The following is a 27,195-nucleotide window of genomic DNA, read 5'->3' as shown; positions in this document are numbered from 1 at the left end:
GTTCTAAACGGGGTACAATACCCTTGGATAGGAAAACGTTGGGCAAGATTAAAAAGAAAAACAGACTTTGGAAAAAATTCATCGACTCCAAGAGTGGTGAAGTCTACCAAGAGTACTGCAAATTACGGAACCAAGTGAGAAAGTGTACTAGAAAAGCTAAAAAGGAGTATGAAAAGAACCTGGCAAGGCAGGTTAAAAGGAACCCTAAAAAGTTTTGGAGCTACGTTGGAGCGAAAACAAAAGTCCGTGCAGGGATACCCAACCTATCCAAATCTGGTGATGAAAAAGGAAGTGACTACACCGAAACTGATGGGGAAAAGGCGGAAGTGTTGGGTAACTACTTTACTTCAGTATTTACGCGAGAACCAGATGGTCACTGGAACTTACCGGAGTCAGTCAACATGGCCCATGAACTGGAATCTGATATAAGTGTGGAATCTGTGTACAATGTGTTGGATAAACTAAAAACATCTAAGTCGCCAGGACCAGATAAAATTCATCCAAGGGAGTTATACGAGTTACGAGAAGTATGCAGTAAACCTCTGGCGATTATCTTCAACACTTCAGTACAAACAGGGATCCTACCCGATGATTGGAAGAGGGCCAACATCACAGCCATCCACAAGAAGGGTAGCAGAAAAGTGGCAGGCAACTATAGACCAATAAGCCTTACCAGTGTGGTCTGTAAAGTCATGGAAACTCTTATACGGAACTCACTTGTGGATTACATGAAGGACAACAATCTCTTCAGCTCCAAACAGTATGGGTTTATCAGTGGCAGATCAACCGTTTTGCAACTTATCACCTTACTAAATGAGTGGACAGAGATCCTGGATATTGGTGGAGCAATCGATGTGGTATATTGTGATTTCATGAAGGCTTTTGATAAGGTCCCCCATAGACGTCTTATTGATAAACTGCAATACTACGGTATTCAAGGGCCAATTCTAAAGTGGATTGAGGCCTTTCTCAGTAATAGGAAACAACGAGTGGCAGTAAATGGTGCATACTCCGAATGGTACGATGTCCTGAGTGGAATACCCCAGGGGTCGGTTTTAGGGCCAATCTTGTTCGTCGTATACATCAACTCTCTACCAAGTGTGATAGAAGACTCAGCAGTCTACCTATTTGCAGACGACACCAAGATATTTAAATGTATCTTAACCGAGGAGGATTGCGACAAACTCCAGGATGACATAAACCGCCTGGTGGGATGGACAGAGGATTCACTGCTTAAATTCAACCCAGATAAATGTAGCACTATGAGGATCGGAAAAACCAAAGTAGAAGATCAACAATATACCATGGGAGAGAACAGACACCCACTGAAGCAAGTCAAGGAAGAAAAGGACATTGGGGTCATCATCGACAATAAACTATCCTTTGGAAGTCACATGTCTACAAAGATAAATAAAGCAAATTCAATCATGGGTCTAATTAGAAGAACGTACGACCATTTGGATGAGGATAGTTTCCTGTTGTTGTATAAAGCTCTGGTAAGACCTCATCTCGAGTATGCCAACCAAGTCTGGGCACCACGTCACAAGAAACATATAACCGAAATGGAGAATGTACAGCGACGTGCAACCAAACTTATCCCAGGTCTCAAGGACATGTCATACGAGGGAAGGCTAAAACATCTCAAACTACCAACCTTGGCCTATCGGCGCATACGAGGAGATATGATAGAAATGTATAAAATACTTAGTGGAAAGTATGACAACGACGTCTCCAATTTCATCCCCCTAAGCTCCAGTGTGACCAGAGGCCATCAGTATAAGATAAACAAGGTCCGGACAAGGTTGGATGTCAGAAAGTACTCCTTTGTGCATCGATGTACTGACACATGGAATAGCCTACCAGAAGTTGTGGTTTCAGCTCCTAGTACAAAGTCCTTTGAGGGCAGATTGGATAAGATGTGGGCTTCACACCCCTTTAAATATGACATAGACACCCCAGTATCCACCTCCACACTAGGCTTGCGCACAACAGAACTCAAATCTAGTATTTATGAAGATCTGATCCTAGAGGCCACACAAGGCCTTTCATCAGAAGAGGACCTGTAAGTACCTGTAAGTATCTAGTCTTAGTTTGTCCATTAATACTTACGCAATGAAATCATGTTGTTTTATTTTGTAATTACTAGTAATTAGTAATAAAAATCACGTTCACTTTTGATAATGATATTGTTGGTAGGCCTATTAAAAAAGGTAAATTATGAATTGCAAATAAATTTGTTTTAATTATAATTTTTTTTTAAATTGAAATTTAAATAATAGGCCTAATGTCGGAAAATATATTGCAACCTGACGCCACTTCCACGATTGTGTACAAAGTCTATGGAGAAGTCAAGAAAATTTTCCAAGTATTTCCTAACAAAATTGGAAATGTTTCCCAGTCCCAGATTCATATCTTAATTTTTATCATCGTTTTTGCAATGAATGACCGTCATTGAGATGATATTATTATTAAATATATGAAGAAAAAAGTGTCGTCAGGATGCAACATTTTTTCCGTAATGTCAAAAAGGATGCAGTATCATCATGGTGTCTCTTGTAAAAAATATCTGAATTTGGGCTTGAGAAAGCTGAAAGTTAGCTTTTTATCATATTCATGTTTGTCCACACAATGTCAGTTGTGAAGTCTAAACTGTACTTTATTTTTTCCATCAAATATCAAACACATAAATATTTCAGTTTACGTAGTGGATATTTTGGCGTGACCGGCATTATACTTCCTAATGCTAATTTGCTGTGAGTGGGCTCTGAGAACTTGTGTCAGTAGTTTTGATGGAATCACTGCGAGGCACTTAGGTTCTCGGACTCTTCATTAGACTTTTCCCTGAAATTAAAAAATTCCCAACTATAAATTTGGAGAAGAAAAATACTCGATGAAAAATGGGCATTGGAGGATTCGAACCAGGGATCTTTCAATCCATGGCTGGGGAAAATTCGGCCAACCGATCACCACTTACCTGCTGCCAAACATCCAAATTTTCACCTCACCTTGTGATTTCAACCAAGAGGAATCCAGGAAACAGTGGACATGCGAAAAAAATTAGTAAAAATGTGTTTTTAGAGCACATTTTGCATGCACATGTAGTGCAGATCTGAGTTGAAGCAGCCGGTCAAAACTGATTGAAGTGTCTGGAACAGCGGTACGTTATACGCATGACATCGATAACCATGACGTCGCATGATAGTGCAATACGTCATTATGAATATTTATTTTCTCATGAATATTTAGTTTATTTCAATGGATACTTCAAATACGTCCAAAGATTGATCATTGCAACAGCGATCGTGCGCGGACTAGCGGTTAAGAGTCTCGTGTATCAAGCAAGCGTCCGAGGTTCGAATCTCGAAGAAGTGAGTGACTGATTGATAAATAGAAATTAAGGAAAGGAGAGGGTGAGAGTAGAGGAGGGAAAGTGGAGGGAATAACCATAAAAGATCTAACTTTTGGCGCTAGAAAATTGATTGAAAAAAAGTGGTGATTGGGTAGGCGAATTTTTCCCATGGCTGCAGCTCGAAGACAGCTGCTGGCATTTAAAAACAATACTTCCATGTGAATTGTTTTCACAACTTTTACCAAACATCCGTACGTGTAGATACACTCTGTTTGGAAAGATTCCCATACCTGGTCACTAATAACTTTCCCTGAAGTGACCTGTAGTCATCAGAAAATGGTACTACATGTTTGTCCTAAAAAATTAGATTTATCCGGGAAAATATAGGAAGCATTTACTGAGAAAACACTTAGAAATTTTTCAGACCAGCCTCATAGGGTTTGTGCACAGGGTGACAAGTGATGTCCAGGTATGGAAATCTTTCCCTATGGTTTTCAACTTTTCACAGGTATCATATATCTACATGTAGGTGTCACATGACAAACCAGAATGAATCACTTGAAATTAATACCTTCCTCAATGAATTCTTCCTCTTAATGTTTTCCCAGAACTCCTTTCGGAGGATCCCAATGTTGACAGGTGAGGGACGACACGGCCATCAAGTATGAGCAGGCACGGCAATGACTGGGTAACGCGTTGGGACGAAACCCCTCACAGAGACGCAGTCAAACTTGACGACAAACCGTAAGTCAGCGCTCACCTAGTCAGTCATCATCTGTTCCTTCTGTCATTTCCCCCTGGAATTTTAATCTGATTTCCTCCACTTTCCCCCTTCCTTCTTCCTGTCAACCATGATGCAGTTCATAGGGGGGTTGTGGTGGATAGCTGACTGTGTAGGTATCGAGTCGATTATTCATTCTCGTCATGGGGAGGTGGACAGTGTCCTAACTATTGGACATCACAAGACTGACCAGTGTCCTGATGAGACAAACGGATCATTGGTGGACGATACTAGGCCTACTAGGACTAGTGTAGACTTTTCTAGCATGGGGAAGACTGGTGGAAAACAGTGCGGTGGAGACCTGTCTACTGGCAAAGGGAGTTGTTCTTATCTCATGCCGTGAGTAGTGTCATGCATGGCTACAACTCAACCATAAGTTTGTTGGAACCTTTCGTTTGGGATTTCAACATTGGGACGTCAACATCGGGACTTGCTAAAGTTTTGGTTTTTTTAACTCTCTGCGAATGACAGTTTCAGCTTCGAAACTCTGTCCTGTAATTTCTAACTGTTACTGGGATTACACAACTAAAATGAAATATGCCCAAACTGAGGGTTTAAAAAAAACACTTTAAGAGACTGGCATGACGCTGTGTTTAAGGCTTTGTTATGAATTGACACAAAATTAGTGTGACCTTTCGGACAGTCCAACTTCAAAATAACTTCGCTTTGGAATATCCAATGTAACAATGTGGCGTTTGAAAGAGCAAGGTCTATATTTTACCAAAAATGCCTGATTTATGTATACATGTTCCATGTCACAAATAGTTCTTTGCATTGTTGTTGCACAAGCTTTTGTTCTTCCATGTTTGAAGCTGGCTTGCAAGAACAAGCTGCAAAGATGAAATATTTGGATTTTCCTACACAAATGTATGTACACTTACATGTATGTATTGTTAAGTACTACAATGTATGTGTAGACTGTATTTACATGTGCAGAAGGGCAATTGCACCGTCGCTCACGTTACATTTATATGCCATGAGGCTACTTTGACCTCTCACTGCTTCAAAAGTATTTGATCAAGCTGAATCCAACCAGTCATACAACAACCTTGGGGTAAGGGGTACTCAAAAATGGAAAGAAAAATTCAATCCATTCATTCAGTTTTTGAAAACGTGTTTTGTTGGTCGTCACTCACCAGTTACAAAAAAAAGGACATGGAAAATTGTCCTGCAAGTTTGTTGTTAAAGTCTTCTCAAACTGCAGCCTGCAACACAGAAGTAACATTATTTTACCTTTCATTCAACCCATAGCCAGATATAGAAACCCATTTTGAATCAAATAAGTGTATAATTTAGATGCAAGGGACATTAGAGTACAGGGAGGTACCGTCACTCATGTTACATCACTCACGTTACTTCCTCTTCCTGGTTTCTAACATGGCATAAAATCTGATTTTGATGAACTGCAAAATAATGAAACTCTTTTCTTATAATATATGAACCTTTCTCTCTGCCTTAAACACAAAAACTCTCAATAACAGTCACATTTTGCATGTTAAGCATTTTTTTTGTAAAACAAGGCGCCAAAATGACTACCCAAACAAAATCCACACCACTCAAATGAAAGATTTTGTTGGCCCCGTTAATTTGACACCACATGTGATGTTTCGATGCTTGTAGTTTTGAAGTTTTTATACAGTTTCCACTTTCCATCCATGTCCACTTTTGCATGGAATTGCCCAGAAACAGAAACAGAAACTCCTACACGTATCTTTGAAACATTTAAATTGATTAAAAACCTTGTATTTTTAAGAGAGTAGATTTAGGTCATGTAGGTGACAGTATGAGCACATTGTGCATTGCGTAATTTGCATCAGATGATCTATTACTGTACTTACAATGTAGTTACACATACGTAACTAGTTGTTTTAGGTTTACAAATGCCTAACTACCCTGCTTTAAGTAACATGACTTAAAGGGAATATACAACATTTGCAAACATCGAAAAATAAAACTACCAAGTTTTTACGAAATACCTTACTAGGATGTTGGTAAATGATAGTCTCAAGCATTTTGTAAAATTATGGCACCTGGTGTGAAGTAATTTTCAAGAAAATGGTATTTTTGTATACATTTCCAACGGTGGTCGGCCGACCAGCGTTGGAAAAACCTAACTATTTTTCAACTACTGCTTCAAATTAACCATTTTGTCAGTCCAAATTTTGTTTGCTATTGGTTACATGTTTCATGAATGGGTGCAGGCCAGCTAGACTGGTTCCCGTGCCTTACAATTTTCCATCATCTATAAATTGATCCATTTTATCTTTTGTGGAGTCAGGGAACCAGACTACTTAAACATTTTTGTTTTTCTTGGTTTTTCCAATCTTTTCGAACACAAAACTTCAAAAATGTCAGTGTAACAATATTTAATATATACTAACCCCTCAAATAGTTCATTTCCTTAAATTACATCAAAAACCAATGATGTACATTCCCTTTAAGAGTGCAGTGTCTCGAATTGACAAATAAAACAGCAGTGTATGTATTTGGCAAGAGCTCTCATTTGGTAGTACACAAGTGTGACAAATTAGAGGTCAGAGTTCAAGTCCTGTTCCAATGAGATTTTTTTGTCCTTGCAAAAGAAAAGTACTCAGATATATCTGATTGCTCTTCTTTTGAAAGTACAAAAAAACTGGTACAAAAAAAATTTAAAAATAAAAACCGGTAAATTACATTCATATCTGTAATGTACCGTACATGTATGTAGTAACTAATATCCATTTTCCTTTTTGACTTTCCACACATATTCTTCAGGGAGAAAAGTGAATTTGTTTGAGAAAGAAAAGCGAAAGGGGAAGTTGGATATTTTTTCAAGAACAATCGTTTGACGTGAAGGTTTTAGTAATGCGAAGATTTATTGGGCAGAAAAGTGATAATATCGCAAATGACATTCGCGGGTACTGTAGAGTACGTCCTCTAGAGACTCTGAGCCAGGCGCTGGCTGTCTTTGATCAGGTTCATGATTACGCTGAGAAAAGTCAAGGATGGTGCTGCAACTGGAAAAAGTGTAAAAGACGGAGTTTTAAAGTTCCTTTCAATTGTGAGAACCTCGCCCTTTGTTCAAAACTTCATTCTTCATGATTCTTTTTCCCCGTGTGGTAATAAACAGTTTCATATCAATTTATAACAGGAAAGCAAATTTAAAACACTATGAAAAATATGAAAATGAAACATAGTTGGGCCAAAAACAAAAAAAAAGTCTGCTTCCGGTTTCCCTCCCTACCCTATTCTGACAGCCCCTACCCTAATTTTTTCTTGTGAAAACTGAGAAAAAAAACCACCCAAACCATCAATTACTACTTTTTACTCTTGACTACACGCAGACACCTCCGCATTTTTCATACACAAAAAAATTTCAAAAAACCCCCAAATTCCCTACCTACCTACCCTATATTCAAATGCCATAATCGGAAGCAGAACAATTTTTTTGGCCTTATCCTAAACAAATAAAAAACAATTTATGAACATGCAAAATATGATTGAAAAAAAAACACCCCAAAATGTGTGTACTGTACCAAAAAGCTTACATGTAGTTCATTTATGTACACCATGCATGTATGTACATGTACCGCTATTGTACCGGTACTTAGTTTATCTTTTTATACCGGTAGTGTATGTTCCAATGGATGTACATGTACATTTCAAAAAGGAAAAGTGTTGAAAATGACCTATAAATATGCTCCCATTATACCGGTACTTGTACCAGTGTGTTTTGCCCCAGAATTGTCACGGTACACTGAATGCTGAAATTTATGCTAGGGAGAGTCCCACATATTTGTGTACATTGTAAGTAGTATCAGGAAATTTGACATTTGATGCAAACACCCTAAGTAGAGTAAAACTGCACAATTCTCAAAATACTTCCCCATAATAAAGAATCTGTACCTTTAGTGTGTTAGTTTGGACACAAAAGGTGAATACACTAAAATGATGAGGAAGTTCCGTTTGGAGGAATTGTATTGAAGTTGTGAATGATTTTCAATGGTATATTTTTAAATAATGGAATTAGATTGACCTGTGGTGAATGTGGTTCAGTGGACAGGATGAAAAGAGAAGAATTTCATTTCAACACTTTTTTTTTACCAAAGCCTAATTCAATGGATTTCCTCTTTGATCCAAATACAGGTACATGTACTACATGTATGTTGCTGCTTGTTCCATTAGGCCTATTACTTATCAGATGAATGCTTTTGTCTGTTCATAGCAGCTCCCCCCCCCCTCACCCAATGAATTTTAACTAGTGGTGGGAGATATCAGAGTCTTCTTGGGAGATGTTCCAGTTGTTTTCTTTAGCCTGTGCTAAAAAAAGGTGGAGGGCTTAATTTTGGATTAATTAGGGTTGGTTTCGAATATCCGGTTTCAAAAATCCGACCCAAATAGGTGAATTCAAACCGAATTTAAAAAAATCTAAATGTTGGGAGTCAGGTTGGTGAAGGGGTACTTTCCTCGCCTTCCACCGCTGTGACCTGGGTTCGAATCCTGCCCGGGCCAATATGTGGATTGGGTTTTCAGTCCCTGCCTGATTCCGTGGGGTTTTCCCGGAATATTCTTCTGGGGCTTTCCTCCCACCTCTAGAACTGTAATTTCTCCTCATTGTCTCCTCTCTACAGGTTTCTTCAGGCTTGCACACTACAGTGTAGGCCTGGGCGACTATTGAAATTCGCGGTGACTATCAATAAATAGTGCGACTAGTCGACTAGTTACGACTAATTGCATTGTTTGTTTATCCATTAAAACCACTGATAAGGCGTTCGTGGATCTGCGTTTGCATAAAACAAAGGGATACCCACACGCTAGGCTTACCACACGCCGGCCCCACACAGCAGTACAGTACCTAGGGCACTTTTGAGGAATCCTTGGTTTCATTACCAGAAATAAATAATAATGATAACAATAAAATAATTAATCCCACCACTAAATGTACCTGTTTTTAACCAGAAGTTGAATTGTCATTTCATTACGTGGACGTATACCTGTATGTATGTACATGTATGCTTTGGATTTGTTTAGTTATGTCCTTCTTTCAAAAGAAAACAAAGATTTCTGGGACAAACAACACAAGAAAATTACAAAAACCATACTAAGTACAGATTTTTTTTAGCCTTCGTTTTATTTTATGACGGCGGTCTAAAATTACCCAAATGTTCACACGCTGTCTGAAGAATGTTTTGTCAAGGTAATTTGAGATAGCTGGTGCCCATGCAGATAAGTCATGATTAGATGTGTAATGATGATGGGGACCAGGAATGAAACATTTCCCGTGGAGCTACGAGATGAGTCACTACGGTATATACCTGTAGTTAGTTATTCTCTGTTCTACATTGTATAGTGTCCTTCATTACACTACAGGTAATAATATGCACCTGTGCTTGTCCATTCGCTTCCTGTCTGAGAATATAATGAGTATTGCACAAATTTCATTAAATTGTGCATTGGATGGACTATCTATAAAACATGTAAAGGACTAAAATGTGAAGAGGCACTTCAGGTTCTATTAACAAACTACAGATTTTGCAAAGTGCATTTGAAGTTATATAAAAAATATTGATTTGAACATTATGAAATTCTGTAAAATACTGTTAGAGGCTGATCCTTAAAGAGCTATAGTCCATCATTTTCAGCTATCTGAAAAGTAACTGACATAATTATTGTTGAAAAACATACTTGGTTGAAAGATAGTGAGGGAACTAAACTCCCTGTGAAATTAGTCTTTCTGGCCTGCTGTCATTTTGAAGAAATCAACGAAAGCAGGCTTTTCCAACTGTGGGTCTAAAGATGCACCGTTGGAAGTTTCCGTTTGTAGTTCATTTTTGTATTCGGCGAAGAGCGCGCAAGCGTGCACGATGCATATGTGCGCGCGGTTGCTATAATTCGTCGGATCAGTGCGCGACATGTAGCTGCAATTGGCTCAGTGAGAACGTGTCTCGGACACTGAATTCAGGCCCAATTCAAAACATGATTCAGCAACTTTTGATTCGAAATCGACATCGTAGAAGGCTGTTTCTCTCGGAACAATCAGCTGAAGCTGAGCTGAAATTTCATCAGATTTATAGTTGTTCAGCACCTTTTTTTAGATTTTGAGCACATTTGTTGCTTCAAACGAACAAAATGCACAAATTACAAATGATGGTCTGTAGGCCTACCTTTAAAGTATTCAACATTAAAATTGCTGTAATTTTCAGAAATGGACCGTATATGGACGGATTTTTTTAAAGAGAGCAGTCACTTCAAAAGTAGGTTTTTAAAAATGTTTTACGGCAAATATCGTTCCACTGACCCGTTTTAAGTTTGTTTTCATAGATGGCGCAAACCCTCAAGAAAACTATTGTAAGCTATTGTAGTGCAGTTTCATTAACCTGCACTTCAGACGAAACGGGACAATTTAAAGATGTCAGGGAATTTTCAGGTCATTGGGGAACCAAAGCTGGCTTATGGCCATTCACGGGTATGTTACTGATTGCAAACAAAATGCGGGCTAACTAAATTTGGACAATTGGGGGTAGCAGTTGAAAAAAAAGCCGAGTTTTTGTTCCAACAGTGGTTGGCCCAACAATCGTTGGAAAATGAATCAAAATTCTACTTTTCTTGAAAATTACGGCATAGTAGAGCATACCAGGCGCAACAATTTCACACAATGCTTTACAGGTAGACTATTCAATCAAGTAAGGTATTTCATACTAATTTGGTATGTAGTTTCATTTTTTAATGTTTGCAAATGTTGTTCCGGCACATTACCTTTAAAGGGAGAATACAACATTTGCAAACATCAAAAATAAAACTACCAAATCATTTTGAAATACCTTGCTGGACTGTTAGTGAATGACAGTGTAAAGCATTCTGTAAAATCATGGCACCTGGTATACTGTCATTTTCAAGAAAAGTGGTATTTTTGTATCAATTTCCAACACTGGTCGGCCGACCAGCGTTGGAAAAAACTGGCTTTTTTCAAATACTGGCCCCAGTTGACCATCGCACTTGTTTGCAATCGATTACACACCTATGAACGGGTACAAGCCAGCTAGACTGGTTCCCTGACCTTACAATTCCCCAATGTATGTAAACTGCTCTGTTTCTTCTTATATGGAGTCAGGGAACCAGACTACAGGAAAATGATTATTTTTCTTGGTTTTTATAGCATTTTCGAACCCAAAACCTCAAAAAAGTCAGTGTAACTATATTTGCTATATATTTCCAACCCCCCAATTCCATCCATTTCTGAAAATTACAGCAAAAGCAAATGATGTATATTCCCTTTAACCTAAGACAGATATTTCAAGGACTTTTACTTTTAGTGGCATAATGATCCATTTTTAACAAGTTTAAATTCTCTTATTTGACGGGTTCATTCCATTATTACATTTGTGGCTTGATATCGTTGGGTTTGCAGTATGTTCATTATAATAACTCTACAGTCCTTCCTGATCTTTTTAAATACACTCGGAGGTTAAAGTAGATTTGGGAGAGGTAAAGGAGTAGAGCTCGATCAATATTAATACTTGAACTGGGAGGATGGTGCCTCTTTAATATTGAATGTCTCATTTGTTTCCTGCAAAGCGGAGAGCTCTGGAAGGTTCTTGACAAATTCGCACAGCAAGCAGAGTAAATTATTTACTTTCAGAAGTCCGGACAATTTTCTTAGTGAAGTGGGACTAGTTTCAGTCCAGAGATCATTTGCATTTAGTTGCATCTAGCCAAAGACATTTTGCAAGGAAGTTGTGGGGAAAACTTCCTGAATCCTTCACATTCCAGCTTGTACCCTTTTGGCTCATCCTTATACATGTACATGTGCATACATCTTACACACCAAACACATATAGCCAAGGAGTTAAACTTAAGTGTTGAGATCCGGAATCCATCAAAATCCCCCAACTGCTCAATATGGAGGCATCCTGAATCCATCAAAATCCAGCAGTACCGCTGGGCTTATTGTTCTGAATCCGCCGAATCCTGAATCTGCCGAAATCCTCCAAAAAAACAGGGGTGTGGATTTTGATGGATTCAGGTACGTTAGCGTTAAAGCTATAGTCCATCATTTGCAGCCATCCGAAAAAGTAACTGGCGTATTATTGTTGAAAAACATACTTAGTTGAAAGATAGTAAGTGGACTAAGCTCCCTGTGAAATTAATCTTTCTGGCAAGCTGTCATTTTGAAGTAATCAACGAAAGAAGGCCTTTCCAATGGTGCGTCTTAAGACACACCGTAGGAACATTTTAATTAGTAGTTCGTTTTGTTATTCGGCGCAGCGCGCGCCAGCATTGGCACGACGCACAGGCGCGCGCGGTTGCTATAATTCGTCGGATCAGTGCGCGACATCGCGTATACATGTAGCTGCAATTCAAAACAATTCAAAACATGATTCAGCAACTTTTGATTTGAAATTGAGATCCTAGACTGCTTTTTTTCTCGGAATATACAGCTGAAGCTGAGCTGAAACTTCATCAGGTTAGTTGTTCAGTATCCTTCATTAGATTTTGAACACTTTTGTTGCTTCAAACGAACAAAATGCACAAATCTTTAATGATGGACTATATCTTTAATGAATGTTAACTCATCAGCCAGTGTACATGTACATGTATTTTACATAGAGAAGAGAAATCCTTAACAAACTACAAAAATGTCTGATGTTCTCTTAATGTACCTTAGTACATGTATCTAGTAAGTCATGTACATGTACAATGTAATTCAGTGTTGTATGCCTGATAGTCATTACTCATTTTTGAGACCACATCCGGTTGTATCCATCAACCTGCTGACAGGTGCACAACCTTTTAATCAATTAAGAACTGACTGCACAAGGGACCCCTCTGTCTTGTCAATTGGCAGTGTATGGAAAGCAACTGGGGCCAATTTCACGGCGCTGCTTAGCACAAAAATTTGCTTAGCACAAAAAAAAACTGGCTTATAAAAGCAGGTTAACAGCCAAAACTCCACGTAATGTATATTGCTCGTGATTAGTATTCAGCTGTTGTTTGCTTAGCATGAAAATCACATGGAGTTTTGGCTGGTAACCTGCTTTTATAAGCCAGTCTTTCTTTGTACTAAGCAAATTTTGGAGCTTAGCAGCACCGTGAAATTGGGCCCTGATGTGTACATGTTTTAAGCATTACAATGTTAGAACTCAGATTACAATAAAATTGAAAACCCTTAGTTTGTTTGTGGACATAAAAAAAACTCTTATGAAAAAATAATTGTCAAATTTTGATAAATTTGCTATGTAATGTTGGAAGAATTATAGTTTTACAAAAGTGAAAATATTTTTGATAGTCCAGAGAAACCAAAATGTTTTTGTTTTAATTGGTACATTGTAATACATACATGTAATATATATTCTCATAACAAACCCTCTTAAAACATGATATTTATATGGATTTTTGTTCAGGGATATAACCGTAATGAAAAACGAATGTTTGTAGTTGGAGCTCGTTATTTCCTCCATGACGCATGGTATCCTTTCCCTTCCTGTTGTAAACCCATTAGTAGTTTTTATGTCAACAGAGATCAGGTATGATTTATAATTAGAGTGGGTGTTCCTGTGGTTGCAAGCCTTATTGTTCCTCATCTGTTGTCAAAGGCAATTTCCCTACAGATGTTCACAATTTGGGTGTGTTCGGCAGATGTCCTAGAACTGATAAACACTGAAGAATATTTTAAGTTAGAATGAATGTTTGTTTTTAATGTTAAAAAATGTGGCAGTGAAAATTTGAAGACAGCGTAGGCTGGTCAGCATGCAAGATACATGTAAATGTAGAGCTAACTTGCGTGTAAGATATTTATACTTTCAAATATGACAAATACATGTTTCAAATATGACAATACAAGTTGCACAGTTTGCAGTAAAACTATTAACAATACAAATACACAGTTGGATTGACCGAATTTCTGACTGACATAATTTTGTACCTTTGAGGGTTTATCATCTCATGGGATATCTCTTGTTGTCATCATCTATTATGGAATGTCTTTAGTTTATCAGAAATTTTGGGTGGGGGGGGGGGGGGGGTCCACAAACATTGATGGGGGAGTGGTCATTTAATATTTGATTATTGGCATGCATACACCATATCATGAATTTTGCTAAAATTGAGCTCAAAAGATTTTGTTTCCCCGTCCTATGTTAGCTTTTTTTAGCTTGGTCAGTTAACGCATATTTTTTTTTAGCTGGGTCAGGATTTATCATGAATTGTGGAGCACCATGGCCCTGTGGTCTGGAGCATTGAACTCGCAGTCCGCAGGTAATTCTGCAGGTTATGGGTTCAAGTCCAGCCTGGGGTTATGGTGCGTGTGCCCTTGGGCAAGGCATTTTGTCACTCATTGCTTCTCTCCACCCAGGAGTAACTGGGTACCTGTGAGGGCACAGATGGTTTTTGTGATTGATTTTAGCTGCCTTGCACCGAAATGGCAGCATTGAGCTGTATACTCCCCGAGGAGCTGAGATGGTATTTGGAATATTTTATTGGGCCAATGAGCAGGGTAATAATGGATAGGCTGAGCTATGTACTTTAATTAATGATTTTATGTATAATACTTGATAAACACAATGTCTTATATTGCACTTTTTTCTTTTCTCCCTTTCTTTAGATGGTTTCACGGGAAAATCACGAGGGAAGAAGCCGAACAGCTACTGGAGCCATGGGTAACCGGGTCGTTCCTAGTGAGGGAGAGCACGCATTACCCGGGAGACTACACACTGTGTGTTTGCACCGACAACAGAGTGGAACATTATCGAGTGATAAAGGATCATCAACGGAAACTGACTATCGACGAGGAAGTCTTCTTTGATTCGTTGCCGGAGTTGGTTGCTGTAAGTTGGTGGAAATATTCTTCACTTTGTTTTATACATGTACATGTATGCGTTGCCGGACGTCATGGTTTTTAATGTTTTTGCTGCACCCGATTTCACGAAGGGCTGCGACGTGTCGCAACTTGAGTTACGACGTGCAACACCATTTCACGAAAGTTGCGATGTGTTGAACGCGTCGTAAGTTCCTTGACAACAGCTTAAAACACGTCGCAAGTTATGACGTTTCTAGTGGTCATCGCAAAAAAAAGAAAAGTCCCTTTCTTAGCCAGTTTAATGCCATAAACATTACATAAACGAGATTATAATACCAAGGCAATGTGTGTAAAGTTGTAAATAGAAAACTCATTGACTAATTATGAATTAGACTGGAATATCGCAGTTGAAATTTCAAAGTAGCTATACAGTCCACTGAGAGCTTGTTTTCCTTCAAAGTTGCGACGCACGACCACCATTTTGTTTTACGTTTTAACAAATTTTGAGCTGAGATCCGATGACTCTTTGTTGAAAATCAGACGACTATTTACTGTACACTGACTTAATACCTAAAACAGTCACCGAGTTGTGCTATAAATACACATACGACGCGTCGCACGTACAACGTGTTTTGTGAAATGGATCGCAGGACGCGTTGCAGCTGCGACGCATCGTAGAGATACGACGCGTCGCAGCGCTGCGATGCATCGTAAGTTACGATGAGTTTCATGAAATCGGGTGCTGGTCCCAGAGAGTCAGCCTAGTGTTCTCTTTGTACCTATACAACTAAATGTCAGTTGTCACTTGATCTGGGCAGTGCTATCATATAGGATTCCTTGGCAATGCCGATGAATAGGCTAAGTCTAGCTCATTGTGTAGACTAATTGCACGAAAAGACTTCCCGTGAATAGCCATTCGGAATCAACTGAAGGGAATATTGTGTATTTTGGATTTCGTGAAGCATTTGTCTAACCTAAGTCATATTTGTTGTCTCCCAATAGCATTATACAGAGGATGCTGATGGACTAGTAAGCCGTCTCATTACTCCTGTCAATAAAGCTGGAGGTGACGGATATTCCAAACAATTTGAAAAAGGTAAGATTTAAACCACAAAAAAAATCCTTTAACCCTAACCCCCTAGGCCCTTTTGGCCAGGAACCATCCTCAGTCCTGCAAAATCCTCCAGTTGCCACCATGTAAAAATTGGGTTCAGCCTCAATCCTCCAACATCATCTGTTGTTTCTTGCATTTGTTCAGTGGAGGGGTGACCATTGCCTCAATCCTTCAAAATCTTCCATCAATTACTGTGGTTGAGGTCACATTCAGGGTGATATCGAGCATAATACATGATGCGTCCCAACTGGCTCTCATAGGAAAGTGCACATTTAACCAAAGGGTGATGTCATTAGGTCTTAGGACTATTATACAGGACTGAACATAAACAATGCTGGGTACAGCCTACGAACTCGACACAGTGCATCCTTCAAAATCAACCAATAATTTTTGCCATTCAGCGTCAATCCTGGATTTTGGAGGATAGAGGTTAGGGCTAAAAAAAAAAATAATATGAATTGAAGTGAATTACCATATCAATGCATTATTTCATTTTTATCGTCATTTTTGTTTTTTTTGATCGGGATTTTGCTCCATTTCTGTTTGGTAATGCATCAAACGGCTCAAAAATTAATTGAGTATCAATTGTCATTGAGATATTATATGCAACGCTGTGGTCCAATGGTTACAGTTTTTCTTGCCGTGGTACGCGGGTTCGAACCCTGACGGGGAACATGGTGCTTGTTTTCTTGGGCAAGACAGAACACCATGGTCCAGTGGTTACGGTGTTTGACTCCCGCACGATGGTGCGTGGGTTCAAATCCTGCCAGGAACTTGGTGTTTGTGCCCTTGGGTAAGACACTTAACTACAATTGCCTCTCTCCACCCAGGAGTATTAATGGGTAACCGTGAGGGTCAAAGACTGATTGAGCGCTGATATCAGCTGCCGCGTGGTCCCATGGCCTGGTGAACGGGATAATAATTGTAAAGCGCTTTGAGATTGTTGACACGATGGAAAGTGCTATATAAGCACTAGGATTATTATTATAGGCACTTTACTACAATTGCCTCTCTCCACCCAGGAGTATAAATGGGTACCTGTAAAGGTAGAGACTACAATACGCTGATCTTGAGCTGCTGCAAAAACTGGTCTCATGGTCTGATGAACAGGGGTAATAATTGTGAAGCGCTTTGAGACCTTTGGTACCACATTATACACGTAAAAGTACCACTAAGGAGACAGGGTATTGTAATTTCTTTGAACGGTGGGAGACATCGGTCATAAGGGAGACATTTTCATGTCTCCCTAATGTCACAGCCCCCCTTTAGAGGCACAATTTTATTGTCGCAATTAGGTTATATTTGTTGCTCTTGGTCTAATCAGTAAACATACCAAAATTCGTGGAAAAGGACAAGGGAATATCGAGTTAGGGCACTTTTAAATTAAAATTTTTTTGTGCACAAGTCTATGGGGATGTCTCCCAAATGTCTAATCCAGGGTAATTATTGTTATTATTATTATTATAATTTCAAATTACAGAAGATTATCTAGTTTCCACTAAATTGAGGAAACACTTTAGTATTTAGGATTAAATTACGTGTACAAATATTTCAAAAAAAGGATAAAACATTTATATATTTGTATGTGTCTCTTCGAATTTCTCCTCTCTCCAGCTGGCTGGTCTATTGATAGGAAGCTCATCACATCTGGTAGAGTCATCGGCAGAGGCAACTTTGGAGGTAACTTCTCTATCTTTAAGTCTGAAGGAATTTGAGAGGAATTTAGTTTTTCACCTTGACCAAAGTGTAGCACTTTTGTACTGGGACCATCTTTGAGATAAGGCTCTTTTCATGTAGATATTATGTGGTAGAGTTTATATAGAGTGAGATCTACCACGCCACAGTTATCTATTTTTGTTAGGATGCAACCTCAATCCTGCAACATCCTCCAACTGCCTCTATGTGAAAATTGCATACAGCCTCAATTCTCAAAAATCCTCCATTATTTCTTGAATGTGGTCCTTGGAGACGTGACCACTGCCTCAATCCTGCGAAATCATCCAGCAATCTTGGCCAATATGTTGAGGCAGAGCCAGTGACATCCTGGAGCAGTGCAGAGGATTTGAAGTGATAATCTAGGCCTAAATTTATGCACGGCTGAACATAAACAACACAAGGTCCGGCCCAAGACCTTGACACAGTGCAGCCTCCAAAATCAGCCATACTGGGTACATTTTTGCCTTATAGCTTCAATCCTGCAAAATCCTCCATATTGCAAAGACGATTGTGGAGGAATGGGAAGGTTAGGGTTAAATTCTTGCAAGAAACTTCACAGACTTTTGTCAATTCGTGCTGAAAGTCAAAACCTATATCTGAATGCGTAACGTCCATAACGGTCGCTTAAACTGCTTCTATGTTATCAATTAATTCATTAGTTAACCATGCAATGTCATTCATTAAGGCCCAAGCTAGAGTTGTACCGAAAATATAAAATTTGATTTCACTGCAAGTATTTTATTTTGTTTTAAAATTGATCTGTAACGATGGAATCGCCAAAAGTGAAAAAAAAAAATCCTTTAGTCTTCGTACGTTCTCCTTGAGTTGTGAAAATAAGAAATATGTGATGTGATCAAGCTAAATGAGTCGTTTGTCGGGAATTTTTATTTGGAGATTCAGGCCAAAATAGGGCTATTTCGTCACATCACTTCATCACATCTCTTGGTGTTCCGACTTCCATAATTTTTGAACTAAAGATGGTATCAGCATGCAGTTTTCACAGCAGTAATGCTGAGATTGTGCTCTTTTCAAATCTGTAATAAAAATTTTTGACCAGGGTCGACAAACGACTCATTTAGCTTGATCGCATCACATATGAAGACCATTACATGACATGCTTCTTGTGACTTAATACTTGCTACTTGCAACAAGTCATTCGGTCAGCAATTTGACCTAAATAATTCTTGTTTTATTCCTTTTGCAGAGGTGAGAAAGGGAACGTACATGGGGAAAGACGTGGCCATCAAAGTGACGAAAGATGACAAGATTCAGGCGCAGAGCTTTCTTTCTGAAGCATCTATCATGACGTAAGTTCTTGCTCTTGTGCACCAAAAAAATGTTTATAATAATAATTATAACTTTATTTATTGATGGTAGCCATGTCACCTCGGGGATCGAGTTTAAATTGTTAAGGCAGGAAGGGTCGTAATAAAATCTATTACAGTTAATTGTGCTGTCTTCAGAGCTAGTACTGGTGCACATTGTAACATAACTCAATGCCATGGAAACTGAAACTGAAACCTAACACAAAATTGAGATTTCTTATTTGTGTACAACATGAAACTTTTAACTGAATGGTCTTCCCCATGCAAATTATGATCCAAAGTGAGACTTTGGACCTGTCCTTTTAATATTGTTATTTGATCAAATTAAAATTTAAGTTCATTAACCGCGTATGGATACAGTTACATGTAGCTATCCTTGTAACCGTATGTAATCATTGCACTTTTCAGTCAGAAATTGTGAAGTAAGTTTTTTAATTTGTAAATTTGTAGCACTTACAAACTGTGTTTTTTACCTGAAAACTAATCTAAAGTACAATTGTGTGGGCAGATAGCAGTTACGGACAATCAGCATTGTAAAATTTGCATTGCTCGTGCGCCACAAATGCACCAGTACTAGTTTATTAATCCTAACCCCCTAGGCCCTTTTGAGTAGGAACCATCCTAAATCCTGCAAAATTTTTCAATTGCCACCAAATGCAAATTGGATTTAGCTTCGATCCTCCAAAGTCATTTGTTATTTCTTGAATTTGTTCTGTGGAGCGGTGACCATTGCCTCAATCCTTCAAAATCCTCCACCAATCACTGTTAATGGGTTGAGGCAGTGCCGATGACATTCAGAAGCAGTGCAGATGATATCGTGCATAATGCAGGACTCAGTTATGTATGGGTAATAAACAGTGCAGGGTACAGCCTATGAACTTGACACAATGCATCAACCAAAATCTACCGACAGTTTTTTTGCCATTCAGTCTCAAACTTTGTCTGACCAGAGACCGAATAATTTTTTTGTGGCCTTATATGACAATTTTTTCTGGCCTGTGTCACCTTGCAGACAATTAAGGCACGACAACTTGGTTCAGTTGATCGGCGTATCACCTGGAACTAGCATATGGATAGTACTGGAATTTATGTCCAAGGTGAGTTCAAATAAAGATGATGATGTTACCAGTCACAAAAGATTAAAGGTCAGCACGATGAAGTCAGCAATGAGACTAGTAGTTTGCCATTGCACTGTGTCACATGAAACATTGAGTTTCCCTTTGTTTCTTTTCAGAAAAATATAAACTCACAAAAGAGTTAACTTATCACAAGGTGCAAACGCATATTTACCAGGGTTTGACCTTAGCGATAGTCCGCTCGCCAAATGCGAGTAAAAACAGCGGCGGACTAGTCAGAACCATTCCTTTAATAGTCCGCCTGGCAAGCCAAAATTATTGTAAATAATATTGCTGTTTATGACATTCTGGTTCAAAAATGTAAAATTTCTATTGCGGACTAGTGAAAAGGCCCTTGGACTAGATAAGAGTCTGTTTCACTAGTCCAGCTGGCTATTTAAACAAAAATAAAATAAAGGGCGAACCCTGATATTTACTCTTACCGTTACCAGTCATTCTATCCCCTCAGTAAAACTCCATATCAGGAGTTTTAGTGGATATTTATTTTGCTGCCTCCTGGCGAGAGCTAGCCCATCGTCCTCTGTGTACCTGACTGACTCATTGACCGACTCACTGACTGTCACTTGTGAATTAGACTTGCTTACATGTCTCGCCTTTGCCAAAAAGTTTGAAGAACAAACACCCCGTTATGCCAATGAACGGCTAAATCTGGCCCATTGCATAGGCCACATGCATGACAAGAACCATTCTGAATCAATTGGATAGAATGTTGTGCGCTTTGTGACCAGCTTTAGTCGTCTTGTATCATCTTGTTTTAATATGTAGGTGATTAATGCATTTGCTTCTATTTTACTATGACTTACTTTGTTGAATCGAGAATTACTTCAAAAGTCACAATTGAAAAAGAGCTGGAATACTTGATTCTTTTTCAGGGTAATCTACTAGACTACTTGAGATCCAGGGGAAGAACAGTTATCAGACAGCTCGACCAAATCAATTTTTCTTTGTAAGTATTAATTAAGTTTGATTAGCAATGAAGAGTATGACAACTCTGGCTGTCAAGTTGGACGTGGACGAAACTATGTTTGCTGCCTAAAGATCTTCCCAAAGGATGGAGAATGTTATTTAAGGTGTCCTGACGAATTTTCAACTAACGCTTTAAAGGGCCCATGTAATGTAATTGTTTTAATGCAATCCTTGAAAAACACCTTTGTGTCCCATTTAACCTAACTTTCCATTTTCATGTTGCCATTTTTAAGGCATTTTGGTGCCTTTTTTGGTTATTATGGTGATGCAAATTTCCATGTTCATGAGCAAAAGTGTGATGTCATTTTAGGCAGAAACCTTAATGTTCCAGCTATTTCAGCACCAATGTTTGCCAGAATTTGGGATATTTTGCTGTCGTAAATGTTCTTTTCTTTCGTGATTCATTGTTTCAGTACATGACAGTAAGCCAATGAGCAAAATTTTCTCACAAATGTTTTCAATGAGCAAATTTTGGGTTCACAATTTGAACAGAAAACCCCTAAACTGAACAGTGTCTTCCTGAAATGACGTCACAGCAATAGCAGCCTCATTTGTCAGGATAAGCATGGGAAATGTTTAATGTTTTAAAAAGTGCACTTTTCAATAAATTTAACCAAAAAGGGATGTCTAATAGTTTCATACATTTAAGACAAGTATAAAATGCACAAAATATGTTCCCAAGTAAAATTCATGCCATGGCCCTTTAAATATTGAGAGGAAGTTACAAGGCACATTCATATTTTCAATGTTATTTCAATTTATTTCCCGTTTATTCAGGCATATAGCATGTGGAATGAATTACCTTGAAGAGAGGAAATTTGTCCACCGAGACCTTGCGGCCAGAAATATCCTGGTATCGGAAGAAGACGTCGCCAAAGTCTCAGACTTCGGTTTGGCTCAACATGACAGAGAGAAGGCCGAGAAATCCAAGATTCCTGTCAAATGGACGGCCCCGGAGGCAGTCAGGAAAAAAGTAAGTACCTAACTTAGGCACCGGCCCAATTAGAGATCATTGTACAAGGATGAGTGATTTATAAGACGTCCAAAAAACCCCAAAATGTTTAGAAAGAGTTGTGTTGGTCCTTGTTGTAAAATTATAACATCTCATTCATCAAAAGCAACCTGACGAGGGACTAGAGTGAGGGTAAGATGGGATGAAAAGGATAGTTATTATGATAAAGTGAGTTGCTTAGGGACATACGCACTAAAACAGAACCACATTCTTCAAACCTTAAGCTAAAACAAAAGTTGAAATTACTTCCTATCTGCTATACCATGTACAGCAATTTTTATACTCTTACAGCTTATTTTTGCAATTCAAGAGAAAGCAGATGCATTGAAATTAGTGGTGTACATTTACGGGTAGTACGGGAACCCCATTGAAGTAAAACACGGGTAAAGAAGCCCAACCCCAAAATTGAAATCTCAGAAGTTGTCTGAAGGATTTTATCCGCTCCGTTCACAAGTATCCCCTCACCGGCAAACAAAGTACAGTTGGGGGTGACCGACCGACGCCATCTTGCCTGACTGCAATTTTGCCGCAAACCGCGGCCGTACCACTGCATGTACATAGTACAAATCCCCCGGTGTACGTGCGTCACACACATGGAACGGTGCAAGTCAACCAGCTAAATGTCCCGCCCATGCATGGGACGTCGTTGCTAGGTAAAAAGGCGCCCTCTTTCGTTGGCGCACAGAGCCCATAGCTTAGCAGTTTGAACTGCAACTTTTGAGAGCGTTATCTGTCGCGCATTAAAATGCACATACAACGAGAAATCTGTTTTTGGTTTTCCGTGTAGTCTGGTTTTCATTTTGAAAATTCCCCACAAATGGCATTCAAAACCTTTTTCATTGCCTTAGAAGTTACTAAGTTATTTGCAAAGTTGGGTATGAGTACCCAATCCTATAATCTTGAACTGGTTCCTGACATCAACGGTCGAGTACTGGGATACGCGGTTCCTATGCACACCCCATCTCGAACTGATCCTCTATGGGTGGCATGGATGGCTTGTGCGTAAAGCGCTCGCCTCTCACCAAGGTGACCATGGTTCGAATCCTGGCCACGGATCGCATGTGAGTAGAGTTGTGTGTTGGTTCTCTCCTGTGCCACGAGGGTTTTATTCCGGGCCTCCCGTTTTCCTCTCTCCGGAAAAATCAAACACTTTCGATCTCAGGCTGTGCTCAGTGGTCATATATGGGTCGATGTGGCCGGCAGCCATAGGCGCCTTTACGTGCCAGCGGCCCGACCACGTTGTAGCCGCATCCTTCGCAATTCAGCATACCATTATTATTATTATTTTTATCTGTTTGTTCATACAGTTTTATATGTTTTTTGGGGTTTTTTTGGTAGACATATTCCACCAAGTCCGATGTCTGGAGTTATGGCATTCTCTTGTGGGAACTCTACTCCTTTGGAAGAGTACCCTACCCTCGTGTGGTAAGTCCAAACACTTTTGAGATTCCTTTAGGTGTTTTAGATTCCTGTCCTAAAATACATTTGGTTCATTCAATAAATTGAGGGTCCACAATGTGACATTTTAGCTGCAGAAAGCAGCTCAAGAGATCTCTCTGTTGGTTGGTTAGTAACAAACGTCAGCACATGCCTTCTTTGGCAACCAATCACCTTTCTCCGTAGGCCTTCGCAACAACATGTGCTACAGGTTTCCATTGACCAGTACCAGTTACCAATTTATTGCAGTCGTGGAAAATTGGGTCACGAGGTCACTCATGTCGCGTTGGGGTTAGCACTGTACTGCTCACAAATTGGGTGTTCCGCATGCTATAAAACGCTCCGTGCACCAACTGACATTCAACAAAATAATGGGAATCCTTTTTGATTGACAGTCACGACCACGTGAGTAGTTGTGCATTATAAGAACAGACTTGTACATGAGTTATAGTTAAGTGTCATTAAGAATAACTTTAAACAATTTTTTTTATTTGTTGGGTAGGTAGTTTGCTATTCATAATCACTCTTGAAGGACGACTGCATTAAAAAGTGTATTAGAATTAGTAAATAGTCCATGTCAGATTTTACAGGGACAGGACAAAAAGTGGACTCCAAATTTATTGAATATCCCATAATTTGCCAAAATTTAGTTCATTAGAATTAAAGCCCGAGTCCATCATTTGCAGCTATCCAAAAAATAACTGGCGTAATTATTGTTGAAAAACATACTTGGTTGAAAGATAGTAAGGGGACTAAACTCCCTGTGAAATTATTCTTTATGGCAAGCTGTCATTTTGAAGAAATCAACGAAAGAAGGCCTTTCCAACGGTGCTTCTTAAGACGCACTGTAGGAAATTCAACCTAGTAGTTCGTTTTGATATTCGGCGAAGCGCGCGCAAACATTGGCACGACGCACACGCGCACACGGTTGCTATAATTCGCCGGATCGGTGCGCGACATCGCTTAGCTGCAATCGGCTCAGTGGGAACGTGTCTCGGACGCTGAATTCAGGCCCAATTCAAAACATGATTCAGCAACTTTTGATTTGAAATCGAGATCCTCAATGTTGTTTTTCTCGAAAAATGCAGCTGAAGCTAAGCTGAAACTTCATCAGATTGGTTGTTAAGCATCCTTCTTCAGATATTGAGCACTTTTGTTGCTTCAAACAAACAAAATGCACAAATTACAAATGATGGACTGTACCTTTAAGTAGTGAAGGTGTGCGGTAACACCATGTGGAAATCTCTTTTTGGAAGATGGGTGGTTCTGAAAAGATTCGGTTGGTTGTAAAACTTGACGTTCCGATCAGTATGCTCTGATCGTCTTCAGGAGAAGAGACAAGATAGAGTGCTTTCTAAGTCTTTTTTTGTTGTTGTTTGTTTTATTGACAAACTTTAGCCTGCAGATGACGTCATAAAGTTTGTGGAAGACGGTAACCGAATGCAGCCGCCTGACGACTGCCCCGACACCGTCTATGACGTCATGAACAGATGCTGGAAGTTACAGCCAGAAAAAAGACCAACGTTTCGCCAGATCGAATCAAGAGTAATGGAACTGAGGCGCTTACTAAAAGAAGAACAGCGAGGGATGGAGTCAGCGTCTTAGAAGGCCGAAAGGTCAGACATCAAATCGTGGAATTATTGGTCTTCTGATGCAACTTGACACACGGCCAGTCTGATCAAAAAAAATGTGTGCGTTTTGTGATTGAGAAGACTCTTTATTTTGACCATTTCTACGGCATGTCCCTACATGCAGCTGTGTTTTTTTTTTTTTTTACTGTTTTGTTACTTATTTTCCCCACAAGTGAGACCCAGAATGCTCCAGGGTGCACCGTGAACTCTTTCATTCACAGAAACGTTGGAAGTTGTATTCTTCTTGAAATGCACCTCAGGAAATTCCCAACAAATAAAAGCCAAAAACAAAACGATTACATGAGCTTTTTGTGCTGTCATTTCCCCATCAACGTCAGTTTAAAAATTCATTATTTTGCCTCTAGATTTACGTGCCTCTGTATTGTTAAGGCATTGTAAAAGATAGTCATTCTGCAAACAGTCTTTATTGCTGTTCCAATGTGATGGGTTTTTTTTTATATCAAGAGTGTTTGCTTTAAACTCAAACACACAAACAAGGAACAGAAAACTTTTCAATAAGTTGGTCATCACTTCCTCTTTAACCGTTTTAAAGACTAGCTTGAAGATTTTGAACCAATAAGCACCGTCGATATTGGAACTTTCATTAATCAATATATTGGAAATTCAATATCGAGAATATTCGATATATCGATTATCCCATGTAAATGTAGGTGCACTATGATAAAAAAAAAAAAAAATCTGAAGTCCCAATTTTCCGTGTTTTTTTTTTCTGGAGCATATTGCTCAAACCTTTTAAACCAAATCTCAGCACTGAGAGTTTGTCCAGAACGGGCGGTTTCTTTTGAGGTTTCACATTAGGGAGACCGCAAACTCCAGCAAACGCAGAGCAGCACAGCTTGCTACCAAATTTTATTTCATTATACAGCGAATGTTAAACACAAAGTAAAAGCACAAACAGGAGATTTATTTCGAAGATCATTTGATGCATTTTCGATAAGTACGATATCATTCCTTAATATCGAAAGTTTCGATATTTCGATATGATTTAAAAATTGCTATCGGCGATATTGATATAAAAGTAATATCGACTAATCGAGTAATACGATATATCGACGGTGCTTATAAATCAGCAGTTACTTTTTCATTTCTGTTCTTAAAAAAAAAAAACCCAAAATGCACTCGCACTGTTTTTTTTATCAACTATAAAGCAATGTTTGATGTTTACTTTCTATTCAAAAGTCAATATTGACTTTTTATTTGAGTAGCTTTTCCTATTTCATGTTGAGAACTTAGCAAAATATTGTTTTTGTAGCGAAACTAACTTAGATATCAGGCTGGCCCTGTTCTTAGCATGTACTGAGATTGAGATGATTGATGCATGGACTGTCAATGATAGTACAGTAGTACTTTCATCATCGTCCACCTGCAGTGGCCCAGGTTCATATCCCACCTTGTACATCATGAATATCGGCTATATCAGGAATTTTCCTTGCTTTCCTTTAAGGCAATATACATGTACAACATTATGCAAACATCTAAAAACTACCAAATTATTATGAAATACCTTACTTGACTGCAAGTGAATAACAGTCTGAAGCATCCTGTGATTTTCAAGAAAAGTGGAATTGTATCGATTGCCAACAATGATCGGCTGACCAACGTTGGAAAAAAACCTGACTGCCCCAATTTAACAAATTTTAGTTAGTCCCCTTTTTTTTGCTGTCGGTTACACATCCGTGAACGGGTGCAAGCCAGCTAGTCAGGGTCCCTGACCTGACAATTCCCCGACATTTATAATTGCTCAAGTTCATCTGAAGTAAGGTCAGGGAACCAGACTACAAGACCAGCATTTTTTTCTTGGTTTTTCCAGCATCTATGCACAGAAAACTTAAACAGGTCAGTGTAACAGTATTTGCTATAAAATACTTACCCCCAAATCCATCCATTTTTGAATTACAGCAAAAGCAAATTTTTTAAATTACATGTAATTTTA

At 38.9% G+C, this 27,195-nt stretch overlaps 1 protein-coding gene across 1 annotated transcript in view; it reads left to right on the top strand.

The window, feature by feature from the left end:
- The window catches only part of LOC119742067 (tyrosine-protein kinase CSK-like), a 29,349-nt gene extending 2,611 nt beyond the window's left edge, over positions 1–26,738 (top strand). The window contains exons 2-11 of the mRNA XM_038218085.1: positions 3,958–4,093; positions 14,710–14,932; positions 15,907–16,000; positions 17,633–17,698; positions 18,939–19,041; positions 20,072–20,156; positions 21,068–21,141; positions 21,939–22,134; positions 23,512–23,598; positions 25,009–26,738. Coding sequence (XP_038074013.1) covers positions 4,014–4,093; positions 14,710–14,932; positions 15,907–16,000; positions 17,633–17,698; positions 18,939–19,041; positions 20,072–20,156; positions 21,068–21,141; positions 21,939–22,134; positions 23,512–23,598; positions 25,009–25,215 — 1,215 coding nt within the window. The 5' untranslated portion in view covers positions 3,958–4,013 and the 3' untranslated portion in view covers positions 25,216–26,738. The remainder of the gene's footprint in view (positions 1–3,957; positions 4,094–14,709; positions 14,933–15,906; positions 16,001–17,632; positions 17,699–18,938; positions 19,042–20,071; positions 20,157–21,067; positions 21,142–21,938; positions 22,135–23,511; positions 23,599–25,008) is intronic.
- The last annotated feature ends 457 nt before the right edge of the window (positions 26,739–27,195 follow it).

This window comes from Patiria miniata, unplaced genomic scaffold, assembly GCF_015706575.1.
Source record: "Patiria miniata isolate m_02_andy unplaced genomic scaffold, ASM1570657v1 HiC_scaffold_5, whole genome shotgun sequence".
In the NCBI taxonomy this organism is placed as follows: Eukaryota; Metazoa; Echinodermata; class Asteroidea; order Valvatida; family Asterinidae; genus Patiria; species Patiria miniata.
This window is presented reverse-complemented; position numbering and strand designations above follow the sequence as displayed.